Below are 26,099 nucleotides of genomic sequence, written 5' to 3' on the forward strand. Positions count from 1 at the left end.
CTTTAACGAGTCTTGCAATATGACTTAGGATAAAAATCAAATAAGAATCTCAATTTGCAGACACAATGTTTTGTGGTATTGCCTCTCATCAGTGCAAAGTATGAGATCTGATTTGGCTAGGTGAGAGGCTCTGGACTAGGGTCTAAGGGGTAACGTTTCTCCTTTTTAAAAGATGGACAGCTGAAGTCCACCCTAGTTAGCCGGGGAACCCACCATAGGCTGGAGATGCCTATTTAGTTCATTTTGATAACCAGTGCTAGGATAATCTAGAAACTTCACTCATTGCATAGCACCCTGGTCAAGGCAAGTGTTGTGCCACCTACCCAGTAATGCCCTTAAAAACCAAATATGATTAAGAATCAAAATTGATTCGAAACGCGTCTGTATTGTCATTTGTGGATATATCAACAAAGCCAATCTAGGATTTTTCCAGATTGTTGGTATCGGTGGATTTATATCCCTATATGATCCCTGATTGTGACTGAGATGGACGTCCTTTTGCTACTTTTATGCTCACCTAATCCGTGCACAGAGAGCGGGCTGGCACATGTGCCAAGACATTGACGTCTTGTATTCCCTACTCCTACAGAAACCTGCAGCCTATAGGATGCTGAGTGGTGGGGGAAGGAATATACGACAATCTCCTCTATCACGAGATACAACTGGTCCTGTGTCATAGTAATGCTCAAAGTGGTGATCTGGGTCACCCGAGTAAAATTCCAGGGCATTTGCACGGTCCTGGATCTTCAACACTAGCAACCGCTTTGCTACTTTCTTTTTTTTTTTTTGCAATTTTTTGCCTCTAATAATTGCAATTTAGGATCAAGTTAATTTTCTTGAGCCTAAACTCTTGTAAAGTAGTGCACACGTTGTAAAAGAAAATCCATTTTCTCAGTTATCTGCACAGGCGGCAGAACCACAAACAATGCAAATATTAGCCGCTGTCTGGGTATGATGTTTCCCATTATGATACCTTGCATTATACCGGGAGATACAGACGCATCTCTGAATACATTTGTATCGGGAAGAAGCTTCCATCCATTGTGCATCCACTTGTCTGGCAGAACATCATGTATGGATCCTCATTGTGGTCCCTGCATTAGAATGACAATAGGAATATCAGGTGAGACGGGAACAGCCGCCGTTAGGAACGCTCCACGCAGTCCTGAGTACTCCCTGATCACCAGACAGCAAAGTGGAGGCATAAAGTCATTAGGATTTGTCCGCGGTGACCGCAAGGATCGTCCCACTGATCGCATAATACAAGGCAAGGTTCATGGAGTGAGGACATTATCAGCATCTTATGTGGTTGGATTTGACCCCAGGAACCTGGAGCTGATACATGGCATACCCACCGAGCCGCTGAGCTGATATCCTGAGAGATACAATATTCATTCCCAGGTGGAACAACCATAAATGGGTTGGACACTGCTAGAACCATTTTTATGCCAGAAAAAAGGCACAAAGACACCGATGAATCAGTGGAATATAATCCTTGATATCCAGGGGGTACAAATTTGCATCCTAAGTTTTTTATATATTTTGGTCCATGATTATTAAACTGTTTACTCCACTGATAGAAACCAAGTATCAAAAAATTGCTATTTTTGCAAAAATTTGCAAAAAGCTACAAATTGTGCATAATTTTCAAATTCTAAAGTATCCTGTCAAAAATGTTGAGAAAGTTGTTCTGAAGTATTAAGCAATGTGGCTAACAACTTTTAGACAAATTTATTAAGCTTTGCACCAAAAAATGTCACAAATTGGAACGCAAATCTGCTGCTGCTCGTAGATGTACATTCCATTTTTTAAACTTTAGGACAAATGAAAATGAAACTAAATATATTTATGTATTATTTATTTTATTTATTAGTTACACATGCCTTTTAATATAATTTGTGCATTTTATTTTTTTATATTTTCCTGTACCGGGCCGAATGTCCGCGTGAAAGAAATGTCAGCATGCATTAGTATCTGCCATAATTCTGATGAAACTCGCCCATTCAAGTTTATGAGTGTGCAAAAAAAATCAGATCCCTCATGGATCACCCTCAAAAGCTTCCGATTTATACGGATATATTGCAATTCTTATTTTGGTCTTGTAAATTTTATTCACTGCTGATGTATTAAAACCACTGACTTACGGATGCAAAAACTGTATATGCAATTTTTCTCTATGGCCATGTGAACGTATTATATAAGATAGGAATACTCCTTTAATTAATTGAATGGAGAAAAACTGCAATACCAGACACAGCCAGTGAGTAAAAATGGCGCTGTTAATGGAAAAAAAGCAGACAAGACTTCACTACAGAATAAATGGAAACGTTCATAAAACATAATATCCTTTATTTTTATTTCACAGTTATAATTCCATCGGTACAATATGAAGATTGTTTCACATAAGAGGAATTATTTTCTGAGATATGGAGCGAGCGACTGAGCGTCAGTACAGGATAATCATACATTGAGGAATAATGGCTCCTAATGGACACAACATTTGTACTAATGGCACCATCAGGAATCCTGTAATAACAGGACATGCAGAATGTAATCCGCCTGGGCATCCATCGCCAACAGGCCTGTCGGGGCCCAGGAGGTGTGAAGACTCTTCTGCTTCTATTTCTGAGAGTCTCCAAGACTCCATCATAGTTACCCGGCTCTGTTACCCGATTGTGCCTGTAGAGACCCTCCATCACCTAAGACATTGGTATAATAAATGGAAGATGATAGAACGGGCGACAATATAGATTGTGCATTAGGGCCCTGGAAGCTTCCAGTTATGTCTTTGCAGATAATGGTCACCTAGATATGAAGGGAAGAAGGCAACCTAACATCACCGGCAGCATCGGGACCGTGGGAGCAACAATCGTCTCTGATAACACAGAAAAGTTCCCAATTAGCACCGTTTTATAATTAGCACCACATCAGCTGAAGTCATTAACACACAAATAAATTACAGATGTTTTTAAGAAAATGTGGAAGAACGGAATCACTGATGTAAAAGTGGTCATTAAATCAGTACCTACAGACGCAGCACCAGGCCATAATTAGCACCTGCAGAAGAACACACTGCAGTACCAGCTATAGGTACAGTACATTAGATATAAGTATCTTACTATCGTAGATGTTACAGACGTACCGGGAGATTTCACTTATTTCCATGTGTAAACAATAATACTTGTATAAGGGGAGACCAAGTCAGGACTGGCAACTTAGCTCCTTCTTGTCTTCCAGGGAGCAGCAGTGCAGCTGATGGATGGACATACCACAGCATAGCTTTTTCTTTGCTGGTTGCAGCCGCATGTCCACGTTGCAGCTGCACCTCCACCCATACATTGTACAGAGCAGAGATGGTCACATTGTTGCTGTAAGTAATAAATCTGGAGGCTCGGACAGCACCACAGTAGGGCTTGTTCAAAAATTACATATAGCTGATTGGCTGTGAAGAATCAAACTTTTCTTTCCAAAAATGTTTTTTGTGTATAGAAAGAAAATCCCTCAATCTCTTTCCATCAAATTGAAGGATCTGATGGCTCCACAAAGCCTCACTACATCTCATAAGTGGCCTAATGTAAAGAGTCAGATCTAAAGGAGATTTCCTGAGATCGAACGAACATTGTGGAGAGCTAATTTGCATATTTTTTCTCCCATGGAGCATTGCCTGTAAGTCTCTATACACCACCTGGATCTGTTAAATAAGACCAGAACATCGCTACCTTCAGAATCAATTTTACTTAAAGACTAACCACCATTTTCATTTTAATTTCATTAATCAATAGTATACAAAATAATAGGGAACTTTTGTAATATATTTTATCAGAGAAATCAGATTCTTTCTTTATGAATTCAGGACTAAAATACGTCTTCAGTGAGAAAAGATTTTCCTATTACTGAAATAAAAACAAAATGAGCTCGATATCTAAAGGAACATCCCAGTTTCATAAAAAAAAAAAAGAAATGATATACAATTGTCTTACTGTCTTGTATCAATATATTAGTTTTCAGCTCTCTGCCTTCATGTTCTTTTTTACATTTACATTCAGTTTTCAGCTACTTGCCTTCATGTTCTTTTTTACATTTAGCAGCATTTTATAATCTGAGCAGTGCTGGAGAGCAGCTCTCTCTCCCCCTCTCCCAGTGGGAAATCCAAGCAGAAACTAAAACAACAATGGCAGCTGAATTAGCTCACACAGCAGCATGTAAATCATCGTTTGCCTCTCTCTGCCAGTGCTACTTATCATTTTCCAAACTTCACACAATTTTTAGTGATTACGTTCAGCAAAACCATATGAAACAATTCACCAAATGCAGCTTACAGATGTTTGCAACTGACTATTAAAAAACTAATGCAATATACTGGGCAAATATATGCCTTAAGGCAAGTTGGATGAAAATGTACTTTCTTCTGGAAAGCATAATTTGCTATTAACAGGTGGTAGGAAAAATATATTTACAATCCCCAACAAATTGATGCATTCATATTGGTGAATAACTTCGTTATGCAAAAATATTTTTCCTTTTTTTCTGAAACTGGAAAATCCCTTTAATTTATGCATTTTATAGCTGTACTAGCCCTTTAAAAAATGACCGGGGTAGGTATGTGAGAAGCCAATATACCTAATTCTCAGAATAGAACCCTTTATCTTGCTGCACATCTTATCCGTATGACAACACTTCCTGACAGTGTCGGACTGGGTTGGCAAAGGCCCACCAGTAACATTGACTCATTGGGCCCCCTGTTCAGCTACATGCAAAAATAACCTGATCCTAGTACAAAAATGTACTTTTACTTTCATGTAATATTAATTTGGCTATCTTGTTTAATAATGAGAATATACTTTTTTTTAGCAAATTGTGAATTATGTGTAATGTGCTCATTAGCACTCCTTGACAAGGGCCTACCGGAGGATTCTCCTGTCCTCCTGTTGGCCAGTCCGAGCCTGCTTCCTGATCCTAAGCTGACATTGACCATGCAGTGCTATCTTAGGGAAAAGCAGAGAAGAAGTTCTGCACGGAAAAGCCAAAATCTGGACTTTTTTAACATTTTTTTTTAAACACACTAAAGGGTAAATGAGCACAGATCTAATATATCTGCAACCAGACAGGAGCTTTGTGAATGAGTTTTCTGTACAGGGACATTTTTCCTTTCTGCACATCATCATTGTGACGAATCCTACTGGCAGGATTCAGAATTGCACCCCAGTTTGAAAAAAATTCTTCTGTATTAGTTCCTGGATTGTAGGTGTCGCAAAGCTGGATACGTCACTATTAGTTATGTCTGGACACGGTACAGTAATGGATGTGATGGAAACAATGACTCAGCCTCCGGGAGGGAAATCCTCGATTTTTGCACACGTGACGCAGCACTGAGACTGGATGCCTTTCAGAGAACACTTCCCGACAGATTTCACAGTATTGCAGAAATTAATTGACAGCTTGTCTTTTTTGCAGGATAGATCTGTGAGAGGAAAGAGAGAAGGGAAACATCAGACGGAATAATTATGGAAGATCGAATAAGCAGCAAACTAACAGACGCCAGCTATAACACATACATGTATGATATTGGAGAGAAGCATAGGACACGTCTGAGTCTATGAACTCCCATTTCTTATTCAGCCATTTACCCCCCGGTGTATAATTTCGGCCCTTCGCCATGCCGTCTGGCCTCTTAGTCCCAGTGAAATGAGATCTTAATGCCTCAGCACAAGACATTGTAGCTTCCAACTTTGTGGGAACAGTTTGGGGTTCGCCTTTTTCTATTCCCCATGACGGTGCTCAGTGCACAAGCTCCATACAGACATGGAGAGGGAGTTTGGTGGAAGAACATGACCGTCCTCAAAACCCCATCAAACAACTAGACTGGAGATTGTGAGTCTGGCCTCTCCCAGCATCAGGGTCTTACCTCACAAATGCTCTTCTAGATTAAGGGGCAAAAATCCCCACAGACCCATCCAAATTCTTGTAGAAATCCTTCCCAGAAGAGCGGGGGACGGATTCCATAAATCTGCTTAACTCCTTCACGCCAAAGCCAGTTTTTACCTTCCCAACCAGGCCAAATTTTTCAATTCCCGTGTCACTTTATGAGGTTATTATAACTTTAGAATGTTTCCACATATTCCAGTGATCTGGAGAACGTTTTTTCGTTACACTTTGTACTATGTAAGTGGTGAATTTTGGTTGATAAGATTTGCGCTCATTTATGAAATGATCAAAAATTTAAAAAAATTTGCCATTTTCAAACTTTGAATTTCTATTCTTATAAAATAGATGGTCACAGCACACTCAGAAAGGATGGGGCATTATTTGATTTTCGGTGGGCAAATTTTGGTTGGAATAGATTGCGGACGCCTTATCACATTTGCAGAGCCCCTGACATGCCAAAACAGTAGAAACTCTAAAACTAACCCCATTGCGTAGCGCCAATATATTGTGCCCGGATTGTATCTCTGGAGACACACACTACAAAAATTGTTAAACGAGCTCTCCTCGAATGTGACATTCACTAAATAAACCATATGCTTGCATGACAAAATGAGATAAATTGGATAAATTAATATAGTTTAAAAATGTGGTTCTGTGTATAAGATTTTAAAGCAGTCAGTGAGGCATAAGGCTGGTAATGATGGGCAATGAGGCAACTAATAGCGGATACCACGCCTCATTCCTCTCTTGGTTCATACACAACATCTTCTCTGGGGGGTCTTTCTTATTTCTGTTGCTGGATGGAAAACAAAATGTCGCTCGGTGAGTCTTTTAACAGATGAATGGGGACAACATTTGCAAAAACAAGATTTTTAATGACCTATTCCTGATAAGGAAGGTACAATACAAAAGAATTATATGTGGCCACCTGAAACAAGTAAATGACTAACTCTTTATACCAGGTATGTGATTTTCTTGATACCTCGTATGGCTGGTATCAAGAAAAAGCACCAAACCGCAGAGCTCATCAGCGTGTTTACACCACGGGGGGCGCAGATTTCATGGCATCACATCAACTTTGCTTGGACAGTTAAAGACTGCAGAATTTCTGTGCAAAAAAAGCAGCAGAAAAAAAAAGCAGCATTTACGCTACATGTGAACACGGCTTAAATGCCCAAGCAAAGTGGATAGTATTTCATGAAAACTCTGCCCTCGGTGTGTCTAAAGACGCTGCTGAACTCTGCGGTTTTTGAGCTTTTTTCTCTATAGGCTTCTATGTGCAGCCTGAAAAAAAACGCAAGGGAAAAAAAAACGCTTGCATGTTTAAGCACAGAATCAAAGCTTTTATATAATATCAAAAAAATATATAAAAAAGGCGGCTTCACATCTGCACCAAAAACGCATCAAATATGAGGGAAAAGGCATGAAAGAAAGACAGCAAACACGCCATAATCAGAAACGATTGTTATTGCGTTGTGTGGTGCGGACACCTGCAGAAAAAAACGCAGTCGAAAAAACACAGCATTTACGCTACATGTGAACACAGCCTCTGCGTTGCATTTCAATTACTTTTTATCAGTTTAATAGGAAAAAATATCAATCACGCCATTTTTTACTCCATTTACCGATCCCTGTAAATAATCTGATTGCTGTGTGTGCGGGTTGTTACGATTACAGGGACACTAAATATATCTGTGTAAATTTGCTGATTTGTGATGTTTATTATTTTTAAAACAATCAAATGAAAAATGAAATTATTGAAATTGTTTTTCAATATTTTTTAGTAATTTTATGGGAAGAAAAAAATCTCTTTATTTTCCCTCTAGAATATGAGGACATAGAAATACACTGTTCTATACAACGTATCTCTATGTACCTATATTGTCTGCTTGTGGAGTCAGGGGCTGCAATACAGCTCAAGTATAATGTTTTCTGTCATGCAATTTTCTTGTGTAAATACGGTTGAAAAAAAATCATTTAGCATATTGGCTTTTTCCTCATCCTCATCGACCATTTCACCCAGACTATTTTTAAGGGGGCCAACACTATCATGTTTTAGGTTTTTACTATTTATGTAGTTAAAGAATATTTTGGGGTTATTTTTACTTTCTCTGGCAATGATTCTCTCTGCCTCAATCTTTGCTGCCTTGATTTGTTTTTTACATAATTTATTTAATTTTCTATATTTATTTCATGCCTCATCACTACCTACTTGCTTTAGTTCTCTAAATGCTTTCTTTTTGTCACTTATTGCGCCCCTTACAGCTCTATTTAGCCATAGTGGTTTCCTCCTATTTCTACCATGTTTATTCCCAAAGGGTATATGTTGTGCACAGGTACTATTCAGGATGTTAATAAATGTCTCCCATTTGCTTTGTGTAGCTTTATGTCTCAGGATATCGTCCCTGTTTATTGCACTAAGATCATCTCTCAACTGTTGGAAATTAGCCTTCCTGAAGTTTAGTGTCCTTGTAACCCCTCTACTACACATCTACTACACATCTTATTAAAGGTTACATGAAAACGTATTATTTTGTGATCACTATTACCCAAGTGACCCCCAACTCGTATATTTGATATGCGGTCTGGCCTATTGGTTAATATTACGTCTAGCAGTGCCCCCCTTCTTGTTGGGTCCTGAACCAGTTGTGAAAGGTAATTGTCTCTCATAGTTGTCAAAAACCTATTACCTTTGCTTGAACTACATGTTTCTGTCCCCCAATGTATTTCAGGCTAGTTGAAGTCTTCCATAATAATGACTTCTCCTTGAGTCGCTGCTTCATCTATTTGCTTTACGAGGATATTCTCCGCTACTTCCATTATTTTTGGAGACTTATAACAAACCCCTATCAGTAATTTATTATTTTTTCCCCCTCCCCTTATCTCCACCCACAGGGACTCTACATTTTCATTAGAATCACATATATCCTACCGCAAGACAGGTTTTAAGGATGATTTTACATATAAACACCCCCCCACCCTTGCTTGTTTGTACGGTCATTTCTGAACAGACTATAGCCTTGTAAATTAACTGCCCAGTCTTGGCTCTCGTCCAGCCACGTCTCAGGTATCCCTACCATGTCATAATTATTTTCCAACAAAATTAATTCCAATTCCTCCATTTTGCTGGTGAGACTTCTGACATTAGTGTACATGCATTTTATGTATCTCTCTGTACCTCTATTCTTTCTTACTTTATTGACTGTTCTAACCCCACCCCCAATTTCTTTATTAGTGCAGATAGTGACCTGGGCACAATCTTCCCCACCTATAAAATGAATACCCTCCCCCTCAATCCCTAGTTTAAACACTCCTCCAACCTTCTAGCCATTTTCTCCCCCAGCACAGCTGCACCCTCCCCATTAAGGTGCAGCCGGTCCCTAGCGTAGAGTCTGTAGCCAACTGAGAAGTCGGCCCAGTTCTCCAGGAACCCAAATCCCTCTTTCCTACACCAGTTCTTGAGCCACTTATTTATCTCCCTAATCTCCCGTTGCCTCTCTGGCGCGGCATGTGGTACCGGTAGTATTTCAGAGAATACCACCTTGGAGGTCCTTGCTTTCAGCTTGCAGCCTAATTCCCTGAAATCATCTTTAAGGACCTTCCACCTACCTTTAACTTTGTCATTTGTGCCAATGTGCACCATGACCGCTGGGTCCTCACCAGCCCCTCCCAGTAATCTGTCAACCCGATCAGCGATGTGCCGGACTCGAGCGCCAGGTAGGCAGCACACTGTTCGACGATCCCTGTCTATGTGACAGATTGCCCTATCTGTTCCCCTAATAATTGAGTCCACCACTACCAGCACCTGCCTGGCCTGCCCTACTCTCCTATTTCCCTCTTTACTGGAGCTGACACTCCTCCGGCTTTCAGGGGACATGCCTTGCTGCAGCAGTGCTACCCCTGTACCGTCACTCCCCTCATCTGCCAACTTTGCAAACTTATTGGGGTGTGCCAGATCAGGACTAGCCTCCCTGGCACTCTTCCCTCCACCCCCCCTTCTAACTGTAACCCAACTGGCGGCCTCACTGTCCTGCAGCTCCCGACTACCACCCTCCCCCACATCTACCCCAGTGAGCTGCTGCTCAGTGAGCAGCAGACTCCTTTCCATGTTGTCAATGGATCTCAGTGTTGCCAGCTGCTCATTTAGATCCAGTATCTGGGCTTCCAAACGCACAACGTGCACACATCTCGCGCAGCAGTAAGCAACCCCGACCGGCTGTTCAAGGAATGCATACATATGGCAAGATGTACACTGGATAGCATTTTCAATAATGGAGCTCATTTCCTAATCGGGATTGCAATAGACAAAATGTTAAGTAAAAAGAAAAGTAAAGAATTAATGAAATACAGACAGCAATTCAGTCCAAAGTCCTCCCTTCCAAACTCCCTGAATCCAAGTCACTGAAAAACAAGTCACACACTTACTTTCGTTCGCACTTACACTCCGGTCACACTCAGCTCGTTCACACTCGCAAATTAAGAGCTTTAAAGAGGTTTTTTTTTTTTTTTTCCCTTTTCCAGCAATGCACCCTTCACCTCAATGCACTTCCAAAGGACTGGATGCCCAACCAGCTGCCCCTTATAAACCCTTAATTATGACCCCTTCCCCTTAATTAACCCCTTGTGAGTAAAGCTACACCTCAGGATTTTAGTGCAATGTAGTTAACCCTTAAATACACAGGTAGTAAACTAAGAAACTAAAACTGCAGTGAGAAAATAGGTTTTAAAAAGCTCAATAAAACTAAACAGGTAGAAAAGCACTCAGCAGGTCACAATGCAGCACTCACCGCAATTCACACAGGTATTTCTGCAGGATTCCCAAATACCTCTTCACTGAAAAACAAGTCACACACTTACTTTCGTTCGCACTTACGCTCCGGTCACACTCAGCTCATTCACACTCGCAAATTAAGAGATTTAAAGAGGTTTTTTTTTTCTCCCTTTTCCAGCAATGCACCCTTCACCTCAATGCACTTCCAAAGAACAAAAATCTGATATTTCTTCATCTCTAGAATACCGGTACATTTAGATACACTGCTATGTACAGATGTATCTCTATGTACCTGTATCTGCTTCTGGGGTCAATGGCTTCAATACAGCTCAAGGTTACAAAATTCTCCTACGCTTACCATAGTGGGCTTTGGCTCATAGCAAGAAATGCTGCTTGAGATTGTAAGTTTGAGTCTCGGGGAGACAAGATTCCAAAAGAACTGAATAGTTGATTTTATGTCAGAGCAGAAAGATGAGTATTAGAAGTCGGGAGAAAGCCCTGACGTGTTGGGGCTGAATCCGGGACGGTTGGGAGATATGCAAGATCTGTAATGTTGGTGTGTGTTTGTAACATGGTGTTTCACCCATTATCCCATATTCCCCTGCATGGAATGATATTGGGACCTCAAGTGTATTTACTTATACACTACCGTTCAAAAGTTTGGGGTCATTTAGAAATTTCATTATTTTTTAAAGAAAATCACATTTTTTTTCAATGAAGCTAACATTAAATGAATCAGAAATACACTCTATACATTGTTAATGTGGTAAATGACTATTCTAGCTGCAAACGTCTTGTTTTTATTGCAATATCTACATAGGTGTATAGAGGCCCATTTCCAACAACCACCACTCCAGTGTTTTAATGGTACATTGTGTTTGCTAACTGTGTAAGAAGGCTAATGGATGTTGAGAAAACTCTAGAAAACCCTTGCACAAGTATGTTAGCCCAGCTGAAAATGGTTTGGCTGATTTGAGAAGCTATAAAATTGACCTTCCTTTGAGCTAGCTGAGAATCTGGAGCATTACATTTGTTTGTTCTATGAAACTCTCAAAATGGCCAGAAAAAGAGAACTTTCATGTGAAACTCGACAGTCTATTCTTGTTCTTAGAAATGAAGGCTATTCCATGCGAGAAATTGCGAGGAAACTGAAGATTTCCTACAACGGTGTGTACTACTCCCTTCAGAGGAGAGCACAAACAGGCTCTAACCAGAGTAGAAAGAGAAGTGGGAGGCCCCGCTGCACAACTGAGCAACAAGACAAGTACATTAAAGTCTCTAGTGTGAGAAATCGATGCCTCACAGCTCCTCAACTGGCAGCTTCATTAAATAGTACACGCAAAACGCCAGTGTCAATGTCTACAGTGAAGAGGCGACTCCTGGATGCTGGCCTTCAGGGCAAAGTGGCAAAGAAAAAGCCATATCTGAGACTGGCTAATAAAAGGAAAAGATTAATATGGGCAAAAGAACACAGACATTGGACAGAGGAAAATTGGAAAAAAGTTTTATGGACAGACGAATCAAAGTTTGAGGTGTTTGGATCACACAGAAGAACATTTGTGAGACGCAGAACAACTGAAAAGATGCTGGAAGAGTGCCTGACGCCACCTGTCAAGCATGGTGGAGGTAATGTGATGGTCTGGGGTTGCTTTGGTGCCGGTAAAGTGGGAGATTTGTACAAGGTAAATGGGATTTTGAATAAGGAAGGCTATCACTCCATTTTGCAACGCCATGCCATACCCTGTGGACAGCGCTTGATTGGAGTCAATTTCATCCTACAACAGGACAATGACCCAAAGCACACCTCCAAATTATGCATGAACTATGTAGGGAAGAAGCAGGCAGCTGGTATTCTATCTGTAATGGAGCGGCCAGCGCAGTCACCAGATCTCAACCCCATTGAGCTGTTGTGGGAGCAGCTTGACCGTATGGTACCCAAAAAGTGCCCATCAAGCCAATCCAACTCGCGAGAGGGGCTTCAGGAAGCATGGGGGGAAATTTCTCAAGATTACCTCAGCAAATTAACAGCTAAAATGCCAAAGGTCAGCAATGCTGGAATTGCTGCAAAAGAGCTTTCTGTGACAAAAGCAAAGTTTGATAGAGGAAATTATTCTTTCTAATAAAAATCATTATTTCTAACCTTGTCAATGTCTGGACTATATTAGCTAATTATTTTGCAATTCATTTGATAAATAAAAGTATGAGTTTTCATGGGAAACACAAAATTGTCTGGGTGACCCCAAACTTTTGAACGGTAGTGTATATACAGTAAATATCTATCTATAGATATACAATATACATATGTATGAGGTGTAAAGGACTCATAGTTAAGAGTTTGCTGTATGGTCTCACCATTTACAGTAATGACTGGTGAATGCTGTGTGCGGACATGGCTGCCCATCAATTACTATGAGAAGAGTAAGAATAGGTGGATGAGTGACTTCCTAAAAAATACAATGGACTAATAACAACAGGTGTGGTGGACCCTGCAACAGCTTCTGTTAGTCACATAGTGCAATATTTTTTGGTCTACTAATGGAAGGAATATTACCACAAATTATGCATCTCTTAAATGGTTGCAATCCCTATTCAACAGAAGGGTCTCCTAATAAAAAGTTGAACATAGAATTTTCCCCATGAGGACTCCCAAAGCTCTGTGGGAAACAAGGTAGCAAGTGAACAATTTCCCTGCAGTGCCTCCACAGGGGAAAAAAAGTATTACACAGTAAGTTGTTAATGTAAAAGAGGACAGGTCAGGTCCTCCAGAGAGAGAGAGAGAGAGAGACACTGCTGAACAGAAGGCTCCCCTGTATGAACTCTACAGTCACTAATAATACCTTTATTGATGGTCTATAGCGCTATCAGATTCTGCAGCATTTTTTCGGTTACAGGGAAAGGAAGTTTCCAAAGTGGACAACCCATTTAAAAAAGAGAGTGAAGTGTTTCTATTACAAAAGAAAAAAAAAATATTTTAACAATGAATTTGAAGAACAAGAATAGGAACATCCACGAAACCAGACAAGATTTACATTATTGATTTCCAACATCACAGGAAGTCTGATCAATTCCATGCGGCCTGCGGGGAAACTAAGGAACGTTCCTTAAGTGTGAAGAAAAGGCGTGAACCTGGTGGGAACCGAATCAGGAGACAAAACTCGTCAGCCAAAGTTTCCCCTATTTTGCAAAGTTAGAATAGAAGTAAAAAAATCTCTTTACCTAATTACAACATTATTATTATTATAGCCTCGTAAAACCTCCTCCTGGGTAGACAATATCGAACATTTCTCATAGCGCTGGATGCAGCAGAGTTACTTTGATCACTGTATGGCGGTATAACATGAGCACTGTATTTCACTAATAAATGCTCTTTTTCTGCTGGTTTTATGTCAGTCCTATGTCCATCGTGTCATTCCTAGAGGAAGACAAGTTTTCTGCATTTGCTGTTGCTCCCTTCTTCAGATTAGACATGAGCGCCATATACCACGATTGCTCTTCAGAACATGGGGGCACTGTGGTAGTATTGTCATCTTATGTCAATGTCAGACATGTCCCCGTCCAATAATAACCACATTTCTTGCTATCATTGTGGCAAACTTCCCATCCATCCCAGATCCAGCAGAACATTTGTGGATGTCGTAAGCTATCCCTCTGTCCCCGGAGGTCAGCAGCCTCTGGAGTATCCTGTTGTTTGGACTTAGCTTAAAAACTTTTTGGATTTTATTTCTGTTATGTCCAAATCTACACTACAGACCAAAAGTTTGGACACACCTTCTCATTTAAAGATTTTTCTGTATTTTCTTGACTATGAAAATTGTACATTCACACTGAAGGCATCAAAACTATGAATTAACACATGTGGAATTATATACTTAAGCAGTCATCAAAGCAAAGGTGGCTACTTTGAAGAACCTAGAATATAAGACATATTTTCAGTTGTTTCACACTTTTTTGTTAAGTATATAATTCCACATGTGTTAATTCATAGTTTTGATGCCTTCAGTGAGAATGTACAATTTTCAAAGTCATGAAAATACAGAAAAATCTTTAAATGAGGTGTGTCCAAACTTTTGGTCTGTACTGTATATGAAATTCATATCTATGTGTGAGAGAATAGCCTTAGCTCAATATTTTTACACACTTGTCCTCGGTTTCCCGGGCTCTTCTCCCTTCACCTTGGTCTGCTGCCCTCTGTTGTGCTCCACATCAGATTTTGCAGACTGCCCGGTGTGACTCAGTGATTTCATCTCTCAAGTCCTACTTAAAGTTCATCACCCATGTGTTAGGGATCAGATTCAAGACTTTACTTTGGTGTACTCCACCTTCTGTGCACACTGTGCTTAATCTGCTTCATTCCCTGATGACTTCCACTTTATCCGTCCTGCTGCTCCCAAGATTCCTGAGTGTGCCACGTTCTCGCTTGCCACATGTCATCCTGCCAAATGCTCCAGTGCCCAGGTTTCGAGTACCCACCTGGATCTGGTACTTTGTGGGTCCACTTCACAAGGTAAGGCTAACAAATATGATGTGTGACTCTGTATTTAGGACCCCACAATATGTTGGGTAGGTCACCATTATTTTAGGCTGTTTCTTCTACATCTGCATGCCCAGCTTGGGCATTTTTGATTCTCTATAAGTAAATTTTTACATATAGTTGAATAGATGATGTCAGAACCCAGAGGGTATAAGGAAATTTATGAGTGCAAAGAAAGTTTGTGCACCTTGAAGAGTGAATATAACCTCGTAAGGGAACAAAAACAGCCTGTAAAGCGCTGCCTCGAACGATTTCCAAGATGTAGCCTTTTCTAATCATAAGTGTCAAAGCAGTTGTGTGCCGAAGCTTTCACATCTCTCTATTCATATCTATGTTTCTTCCAAGGTTAAAAAACATTTAGTAAGAGAGGTATGAAGTTGAAGAACAGTGTTAAGGTCGCTGGTTGACAGTGGATGGTGAAAGTCAGTTCTATTTTCAGTTAATAATAATCTTTTTATTTATATAGCGCCAACATATTCTGCAGTGCTTTACAATTCACATACATTATGGGCACTGTCCCCATCAGGGCTCACAATCTAACTTCCCTATCAGTATGTCTTTGGAGAGTGGGAGGAAACCGGAGAAAACCCACAGAGAACATACAAACTCCTTGCAGATGTTGTCCTTGGTGGGATTTGAACCCAGGACCCCAGCACTGCAAAGCTGCAGTGCTAACCACTGAGCCACCGTGTTATACAATTAGTTTCCTCCAAGGCTCGAATAAGAGGTCTGATTTTTGTGCGCACAATGGCGCCCTCAATGGTCATGCGTGATTTTGCAACTTAGCCAAGTGACATACACATATGTAAACTGTGTAATTATTTTGGACGCCATCTTTTTGAGAGCAAATTATAGCGCCCACTATTATGATTTTTATTAATGACAATCAAAAATGGCTTGAACAGGAGAAACGACACATCGGAGGGGAGGGGAACCTATGTGATCAAGCCTCAGGCAGCAAGACTGTTCCCACTACATATCAGGTCTAGACACTGGGGCTCAGTCTAATGATGCAGCCGCCCAGCGACCTGCACATGGAAGCTCCCTGCAATCCTTCCTGTACACGCCGGAGCAGATAAGGGCATGTGAATTGCTCATGTGTAGATGTAATTCATCCTCAGAAAGAATCGAGTGCTGCTCTGGAGCACACAACTTATACAGCAGCTTTGGTTAAAATGTTTTGCTTCTATTGAAATAAATGGATGCTCCAAAAAAGTATTAGTTGCATTATTAGCTACTAGGATACCCATGTGGGCCATCATGTGGTTGTAGTAACACTTTATTTTGCAGAGTTGTGACTGTGGCCGGACTTAAAGGGTTTTTGTGATATTTTTCAAAGCTTACAGAGAATAGTGATCATAATTAAAAAAAAGTAGTAAATAAACAATTCTTACCAATGGAGTACACTCCTGCTTGATCGCTGCTGCCCTGACGGTTTCTGTAGGTAGCGGAAGTGATGGCATCACAACCATCAGTCACCTGACTGCTGAGGACACTGATTGGCTGCAGTGGGCAGGTGACTGGTGGTCGGGGTGCCATACCTTCCAGTCTTGGCAGAAACTGTCAAGGAAGCAGCACTCAAGCGGTTGGTGAGCACCAGTAGATGTTGCTGGCAGATGGCAGACCTGGGGGCTTACCGCTACGCTGACATGAAGACCCATTGATACTGTAAGGAGGTGGACATGCTGCCCACGTTCCCCCTCGAAGACACATGGGTTGTTGTAACGTGTAATTCGTATTGCAACATGCGTTATTAGTGACGATGTTGTAGCTTTCCTGACAGTTGGGAGTTAGGATTAATGATTGGGACTAGCCCAGAGTGGGAGGGGAAAAGTGAAGGGACTCAACTATTTCAGGTGATTGTATTCAAGAAAAGGTAACTCTTCAGGTTGACGCAGTACATGTGGAAGACATTTCTTTTTTAGTTTTACCACTCTCTGATGCACTGGTGCTATTGGGACTTCCGTGGCTATGGCTACACGCTGTGGTCATTGACTGGTCATCTGATTATGACTTTTTCAAGATTCTGCCTCAAACACCTTCCTCAGAATCTAACAGTTAATACAATACAGTGGTGTAGCTATAAGGGTTGGATAGACTGCCGTAATAATCAGACATATATGTTTGCCCTCCTAAAATTAATGCAGATTGATGGGTTGTTTCATAATATATCTTTATATTAATTGGACTTCTATTCTTGCTATACAAAGCTGCAAATCCCCTTCACTGTCTGGGTAGCTCACTGTATACTATGTTTTAGAGCTCCCCCAAGTGGTGGCTCCAGTTGGACAGAAGTTTATAAATTACCTCCAAGGGAACTCGGAGTACTGTATCAGATACAAAAACTAATCTCCAATTCCTATAAACATACAGTTAGGTCCATATATAATTGGACAGAGACAACATTTTTCTAATTTTGGTTCTAGACATTACCACAATGAATTTTAAACAAAACAATTCAGATACAGTTGAAGTTCAGACTTTCAGCTTTCATTTGAGGGTGTCCACATTAAAATTGGATGAAGGGTTTAGGAGTTTCAGCTCCTTAACATGTGCCACCCTGTTTTTAAAGGGACCAAAAGTAATTGGACAATTGACTCCAAGGCTATTTCATGGACAGTAGTGCAGGGGTACAATAGTCTCATACTGGAGGAGATTTCCATCTCATCTCACAGTACAATGTATGGGGTAACCTGTAGGACAACACATCGTACTCTGCACATAGGGAACACTACAATTCCCCCAGATTGAGTGCCGTAAATGCATGCAGACATTATAGATATTAATTATCTCCATTTTTCCATGTTTTCCGCAGATACTTTGAGACCACAACGGGCGCCTGTAAACAATAATGTGCTGAAGCGAGGACATCACACTAAGTGTAGGTGCCTAGAAGACAAGTGTACCTCGTTAACATCTATAGAAAATCCTTCAGTTACATTGTCAGATAAATTGCAGATAATTGGCTGATTGGATACTTAACCTTTCTGTAATATACACTGAGTGCTACATTGTGATGATAAAGGAATACAAGTCATTAAATTGCTACATACACCAGGAGGTGAAATGCTCGGCACGTATCCGCTGTGACTCACAGATCACGTCAGGTACAGAGGCTGCGGAGACATACCATCCTACCTGTGAATGACCCCGACAGAGACCAAGTTGGGTAACTGAACCTATGGACTATTAGTAATCTTCCCTCTGGGCCTAACTGCCTCATCTGTGCAACTAGCGCCAGATGATGAGGACAATTGCCCTCAGGTCAGAACCACCGATGACCTTCCAGTCTCCAGCTCACTTAAGGGGGTTGCTCAACTATGGTGACAATTGAATTTTTTTTTTTTACTTAATGGCATGTATTTGTGGCTAAAAATAATTCTTCCTATTCAGTTTCATTAAAACTTTTGCACCGTTTTGCTTTTACAAGCAATAGCCAGTGCAAGAAAGACTATAGAAGGCAAATGGAGCAACATTTTTAATGAAACCCAATTACAAAAATGATTTTTTTTTTAGCCGAAAGTTTATGCATTTAAGCAAGGAAAAAAAAATTGTCCCCAAATGTCAACATCCCCTTTAAGCATTTACCAGATACAAAGTAGAAAATCATCGGAGTTTGAAAACTGGTTATTACAATAGGTAAAGGAGGATACGCGTCTGCAATACCACCCCAGCTTTGATCACCTCTGGAGGAACATAGGAGCCTATTAATTATCACAAGCCAAATCCCGTTGCTCCTCAACAGATATTAAATGACAGACAATTTGTCACCATGTAAACTCGATTGTCTTCTGATCTTGTAGAATTCAAAGTAATCTGGGGCTGGTTTCTCTTAGTCACACTGCTGCCCGTAGCCTCCAACAATTTTTTTTTGTCTAGGGTTGTCCATCAGGTTTCAGTTGGTCACACTGCTGCCCGTAGCCTCCAGCAATTTTTTTTTGTCTAGGGTTGTCCATCTGGTTTCAGTTGGTCACACTGCTGCCCGTAGCCTCCACCAATTTTTTTTTGTCTAGGGTTGTCCATCTGGTTTCAGTTGGTCACACTGCTGCCCGTAGCCTCCACCAATTTTTTTTGTCTAGGGTTGTCCATCCGGTTTCAGTTGGTCACACTGCTGCCCGTTGTAGCATCCACCAAATTTTTTTTTGCGTAGGATTGGCTGTCTTGTTTCAGTTGGTCACACTGCTGCCCGCATCCTCCACCAATTTTTTTTTGCCTAGAATTGTCCATCAGCTTTAATGCAATCTTTGTCCTTACCGTGTTTTTACATTTTACAGACATAAGAAAATGTTTATTTGGAAATCAATGTACATAATTGGTAGAATTCACATTGAGGTGACCATGCCAGAGAAAACCTTGACTTAGCAGAAGGGATTGTGATGAAACTGGAGGATTCGTGCCAAGAAATAAGAACTCGCAGTCTGTAGGGACAGATCTATACATGTATACAGTGTGATGTGCTTGGAATACAATGAGAATAATATGGTATAATGTACATACAAATGTATCCACCCATAAGGCCTTCACTGCTTCGACTATAGGAAAACTGTCCTTCATGTTAATAATACATAGATCCCTGCTCAAACTTATTTCTCATTACTTAAGCAAAGTCTGGATGACGACCTCATGTAATTGCCGAGGACATATTGTACGGATATTGTCATTAAGAACATTGTGCATATCACTGGATCTCCGCAGTGTGGAACAATTAAACTATATGTAAAGTACTTAACTGAAGTTAAGTACATTACATTTAGTTCTACACCAAGCTTTGATGTCCTTGTTAACTAGAACAAAGAATTGTGAAAAGTTTCATCTGTTGTCGCCGTCTCTATTTTCTATATTCTCATCTCTATGGTATTAAAGGAATTGGGCCCCAAACTGTTTCTCCTGCAACTTTGGAGGCTTTATTACCAAGTCACCTGCTGGGGAGCTATTCTCCGGAGAAGTTAGCTGCTCTTGGCTAGACTGGGTACATCACCACTCACTTCCGGTCTATGTGCCTGTCGACCTCACATACGCCAGAAGCTGCTGGAAGGAGCTTGTAGTGACTTATCTAGACTGCGGGACATCAATCATACCGGGACGTATCCAGCCAGCCTGACTTCTTATCAAAAAATGACTCCACCGCAGTGACTGCATACAAGCTTGGGATTACAGCCTTTTCCGTATGATAACAAATTTGACAGAAATAGAAGTGCATCCTGGGTAACAGGTTGGTGATTATTTGGGGGCTTAGTGTCACGAGGATACTGCAACAGAGAGGGGGTCAGAAGATCACGGCGTCTGTTTACACAAACCCCGTCTCATATTAGAGCAGCTTCCTTTCTTTTAGCAGTGCAGGTCTTCCTTGCTCTGTTATTGCAAAGGTTAATCAGTGCTGCATGGTCTCCTGGAGCTCTCCATCCTGAATTATTTCAGCTGTTCTGTGTTGGCCACTCCTCTCAAGTCTATATGCTCACCACTGGCACTAGGGAGTCGCTGGTGATAGACCTTCCTGGTTTGGTGGTGAAGGAGAGTTCTGAATTAGTAGCAGTTGATTGGTGTAGTTTAAAGGAGATAACTGCATGGATTTGGTTTGTGTGTGTAATACTCTTTCCCATTTGGTTTGTCACTCCTACTGTTCCCTTTATTCCCACTCAGTCATTTAGTGAGTGTATTTGTATGATTGTAGTTTTCTTTTATCTCTGGTTTGTTTCCCCTGTCTGTCAGGTTTGTGTTATCCTATGCACTTCTGTCCCATACCTCCCTGGGTGGGGGAGGAAACAGATCAGCGTGCATATAGGAGCATAATAAGGTTCGAGACCCCAGCATCCACACCATCAAAGGTAATCTGGGAAACAGGGATAGCCTAGGGTCCTCCTAGCTTGAGGGACAGGGAAGGAGCCCAGTGCCCCAGAAATTCCCTCTACAGTATCGTGACACTTGGTTCCTGATGACAAGTTCTTTTTGAGAAATTATTATGGGATTTATCATCTTTTTTAATTTAATCGCCTTATTCTTGACATATAAGAGGGCTTTGCAATATGTTTATTAAAAATGGGCTCCCTACTTGTGAATCTGACTTGATGATTAATTATTGCAGCAGCACTTGGGGGCATTACATTGCATACAAGGTTACTTTACTACAGCCAAGGCTTTTTCTTCTGTTTTCACATCAAAAGCTAGGCTTTCTGTCAACCATGGTAAACATTCAGCTCTTCCTCCCCTGTACCTATACATTTAGAAGTAAGTAATTGGCTAAGGTGAGTGATGTTATCATAGGCGGATTATAATGAGGGCAATCCGGGCGACCGCCCGGGGCCCCGAGCCGGCAGGGGGCCCACGGCTCCAGGCGGGGTGTCTAATGCCGGATTGCCCTCATTATATGTGCGGGCCGCCGCGGCACATAGCGGTAGCAGTGGCGGGAGGGGGGGGGGCCCGGACCGCTCCCCCAGCAGCGGCCGCCGCTACTTCTTCATCGGCCGGGCCAGCACTGCAGCAGTTAACTTCCCTGTGCTGGCCCGGCCGGGTCACTGCTAGGAGACACGGCCCTGTGCGCGGCTGTGTCTCCTAGCTGTGACGTCAAGCAGTGCGCCCCGGCCTGCAGTGCTGCACCGGAAAAGAGACAGAGCAGGCAGGAGGAATGGAGCCGGGGGATGGTGAGTGTGTGTGTATGTGTGTGTGGGCAGGTGTGTGTGTGTGGGCAGGTGTGTGTGTGTGTGGGCAGGTGTGTGTTTGTGTATATGTGTGTGTGTGTGGGCAGGTGTGTGTGTGGGCAGGTGTGTGTGTGTATATGTGTGTGTGTGTGTGGGCAGGTGTGTGTGTGTGGGCAGGTGTGTGTGTGTGTGTGTGGGCAGGTGTGTGTGTGGGCAGGTGTGTGTGTGTGTATATGTGTGTGTGTATATGTGTGTGTGTGTGTGTGGGCAGGTGTGTGTGTGTGTTTGTGGGCAGGTGTGTGTGTGTGTGTGTGTGTGTGGGCAGGTGTGTGTGTGTTTGTGGGCAGGTGTGTGTGTGTGTGGGGGCAGGTGTGTGTGTGTGTCTGTGTGGGCAGGTGTGTGTATATGTGTGTGTGTGTGTGTGGGCAGATGTGTGTGTGTGGGCAGGTTAGAAAGTCTTGCCCTGTTGAACACTACACCTGACTTGAGGCCACCACCTCTTGGTTGTCCAATGTTTATACACACACACACACACTATACATACACACACACTATACATACACACACACTATACATACACACACATTATACACACACACACTATACATACACACACACAGATGTGTGTGTGGGCAGGTGTGTGTGTGTGTGGTGTCTGTCTGTTTGTGTGTGTGTGTGTGGGCAGATATCATTGTGTGATGTCTGTTTGTATGTATTTTTGTGTTTCAAATGTGTTTATGTGTGTCTGTATATGTTTGTGTGTGTGTATGACTGCATGCGGCCTCCTGCTGAGTATAGTTGGTGCCGTGCGGCCTCCTGATGTCTCTGGGGGGGGCGCCGTGTGGTCTCCCGCTGTGTATAGATGGCTACGTGTGGCCCCCCGCTGTGTATAGATGGCTACGTGCGGCCCCCCGCTGTGTATAGATGGCTACGTGCGCCCCCCCGCTGTGTATAGACGGCGCCGTGCGGCCCCCCGCTGTGTATAGATGGCTACGTGCGCCCCCCGCTGTGTATAGATGGCTACGTGCAGCCCCCCGCTGTGTATAGATGGCTACGTGCGGTCCCCCGCTGTGTATAGACGGCGCCGTGCGGCACCCCGCTGTGTATAGACGGCTACGTGCGCCCCCCGCTGTGTATAGATGGCTACGTGCGGCCCCCCGCTGTGTATAGATGGCTACGTGCGCCCCCCCGCTGTGTATAGACGGCGCCGTGCGGCTCCCCGCTGTGTATAGATGGCTACGTGCGCCCTTCGCTGTGTATAGATGGCTACGTGCGGCCCCCCGCTGTGTATAGATGGCTACGTGCGCCCCCCCACTGTGTATAGACGGCGCCGTGCGGCCCCCCGCTGTGTATAGACGGCTACGTGCGCCTCCCGCTGTGTATAGATGGCTACGTGCGGCCCCCCGCTGAGTATAGATGTCGCCGTGCGGTCTCCCGCTAAGTATAGATGGCGCTGTGCGGCCTCCTGCTGTCTCTGGGGGGAGCGCCGTGCGGCATCTATACTCAGCTGGAGGCCGCACGTAGCAATCTATACACGTATACTCAGCAGGAGGCCGCACGTAGCCATCTATACACAGCGGGAGGCCGCACGGCGCCATCTATACACAGCGGGAGGCCGCACGGCGCCATCTATACACAGCGGGAGTCTCAGTGCTTTGCAACAGCAGTCAATAAATTCTGCTTGACTAATTCTGAGCACCATAAAGTCTGGTTCGCTTCTAACCTGCTGTCTTCATTTTCAGCTTGCTGAATTCAAGCTCATTTACTGTCATTCGAGACGATGCCTTTGCTGGTCTCTTTCACCTTGAATACCTGTAAGTGCTCCACTTAATGTCATATTTTTGATTCTGTTCTTCTTCATCTTTTGGCATGTGCAATTGTATGAGCAAGTATTCATATGAATTTATGACCTACTTAAACCTTGGAGGACCTTAAATTTTATTCAATCAATTTTTTTTCCAGTTTAAAACTATGGGACATATATGTGCCTTGGTCCTCAAAGGGTTTTTAAAGGGGCTGCAAACATAAATACGAAAAAAATAATTCAATTAGTGCTTTTTGTGTTCATTTAATTTTTATTTGAAGTCCATTTTTTTATATACCTTGAAATTAAGCCCTACCCCATGGAATGAAGCCCTACCTACATGACATCTGAGAGCTACATGGATCCCGCTTGTGAGGTGCCTGTCCGTCACTACTATTCAGTTTTAGGGTCCACTCACTAAGCCATATATTCTCTCATGCAAGAGAATATGGCCAATTATGCTAATGACACTCGGCTCAAACTCTGTCAGAGCTTCAACTGAGTGTGATCCGATTCTCTTGCAGCACAGATATGGAGAAGATGAAGAACTTAATTTCTCCATCTTCTCCATAGTCTCAGTGAGTGTTCATCGGACTGCACTTGGATGACATCCGAGTGCAGTCCAATGTTTTACGTGCACCCATAGACTTGTATGGGTGCACATGGTCCTAATATCGAATGAGATTATTTTCTCATGCCAATAATCGCAGATCTGCACTGTCCCATAGTATAACATAGGGCCGAGTCCTATCTGATAAAACATCACATAGCATTCGGCCGTGTTATACGGCAGTGTGAGCGAGCCCTTAGAGTCAAGGAATATTTACATGCAGATGATGATATTACTCTCCAAGTGTATATTTTTTTAGGCGAGTTCATAGTAAATGCTTTGCCTTTTTGACATGTGATCAACTAAAGAACAAGAAAGATTTAGGACCTCCCCTATAGAGAAACGGAAAATAGTTTGGAGGACTAGCATGTCCTTTTTTATTTATTATGAGAAAATCATAAAAGATCCCGTTTTTTAACCATGCTGTGACTTTCTGCTGAGGGAGAGGGAGAGAGCTGCCCTATTCAGAGTCTGTAATAAGACCTGCTGACAAAAGTGTTGAAGATACAGTCTAATGTGAATTAACAATGAAAAAAAGTTAATTTCACAAATGGCTTGTATTTTTTTTTAATACAAACTTTTTTGTCTTCACAGCTCATTTAAAGGGAATCTGTCATCAGGTTTTTGCCACCTAATCTGAGAGCAGCATAATGTAGGGTTAGAGGCACTGATTCCAGTAATGTGTCACTTACTGGGCTGCTTAGTGTTGTTTTGATAAAATCATTGATTTGTCAGAAGGTAATTATCACTAGATGACTAGTAAGTTCTGTAGGACCCCACCCCCATCACTGATCAGTAGATTTCTGTGTACACTGAGCATGGGCAGCAAGCTGCCAATCAGTAATGTGGGCGGGGCTATACAGAGCGCAGCATTCAGAGAGCTGCTAGATCTGCAGCAGATAAAACGGTGATTTTCTCAAAATGACAACAAGCAGCTGAAAAAGTGACACATCGCTGGAATCAGGGTATCTGCCCCTATATTGTGCTGCTCTCAGATGGGGCAGCACAATTAATATTGTGCCAAATTAATTTCCCGTGAACTATCACATGATCTATCACAGGGGATCATGTGACATGTCACGTGATAAATCAGGTGTGGGGGGGGGCCGCGCCTTCTAAACTGCCCGGGGCCCTTGCTACTCTTAATCCACCCCTGGATGTTATGTCTATGTAATGGGAGGAAGAGATATAGTTATGCTCCCAGTAGGACTTGTTTTAGCTAAGACTTCCGGAGGTCAGAAGATGGTTCCTCCTCCTCAGAGCCAAGACTTTCTATGTCAAGAGGATGGTTTTTCCCGGGTCCTAGCTAAGACTTCCTATGTCCAGAGGATGACTTCCAGAGTTCAGAAGATGGTTCCCCCTTACTTTGAGCCAAGACTTCCTATCTCCAGAGGATGGTTCATCCCGGGTCCTAGCTAAGACTTCCTATGTCCAGAAGATGGTTCCTCCCCCCTCAGAGCTAAGACGTCCTGTGTCTAGAGGATGGTCCCTCCCGATCGGAGCTCCTGTATCCAGCGGATGGTTCCTACCCCTCAGAGCCAAGATTTTCTCTGTTCAGAGGATGGCCCATCCCCCTCGGAGCCAAGATTTCTTGTGCGCAGAGGACTGTTCCTCCCCCCAAGGAGCCAAGATTTCCTGTGTGCAGATGATGGCCCCTCCCCCTCGGAGCCAAGATTTCTTGTGTGCAGAGGATTGTTCCTCCCCCCAAGGAGCCAAGATTTCCTGTGTGCAGATGATGGCCCCTCCCCCTCGGAGCCAAGATTTCCTGTGTGCAGAGGATGGCACCTCCCTCTCGGAGCTAAGATTTCATGTGTGCAGAGGAT

At 42.5% G+C, this 26,099-nt stretch overlaps 1 protein-coding gene across 2 annotated transcripts in view; it reads right to left on the reverse strand.

Moving 5' to 3' along the window:
- Positions 1–2,332: 2,332 nt before the first annotated feature.
- Positions 2,333–26,099, reverse strand: part of ADAMTS12 (ADAM metallopeptidase with thrombospondin type 1 motif 12) — a 639,247-nt gene continuing 615,480 nt past the window's right edge. Inside the window, exons 24-25 of one of the 2 annotated variants that reach the window (XR_012321927.1) lie at positions 4,058–5,461; positions 2,333–4,012 (exon numbers count right to left, since the gene is read on the reverse strand). Coding sequence is in view for 1 of the 2 variants with exons in the window: in XM_073681470.1 (XP_073537571.1) it covers positions 5,322–5,461 (140 nt within the window). In the remaining variant the exon portion in view is untranslated. Of the gene's footprint in view, positions 5,462–26,099 lie in introns of both variants that reach the window. The other variant, XM_073681470.1, reaches the window with a different exon arrangement.

This window comes from Phyllobates terribilis, unplaced genomic scaffold (assembly GCF_046119375.1).
Source record: "Phyllobates terribilis strain yellow unplaced genomic scaffold, ASM4611937v1 Scaffold_1__5_contigs__length_1240528914, whole genome shotgun sequence".
NCBI classification, from domain to species: domain Eukaryota; kingdom Metazoa; phylum Chordata; class Amphibia; order Anura; family Dendrobatidae; genus Phyllobates; species Phyllobates terribilis.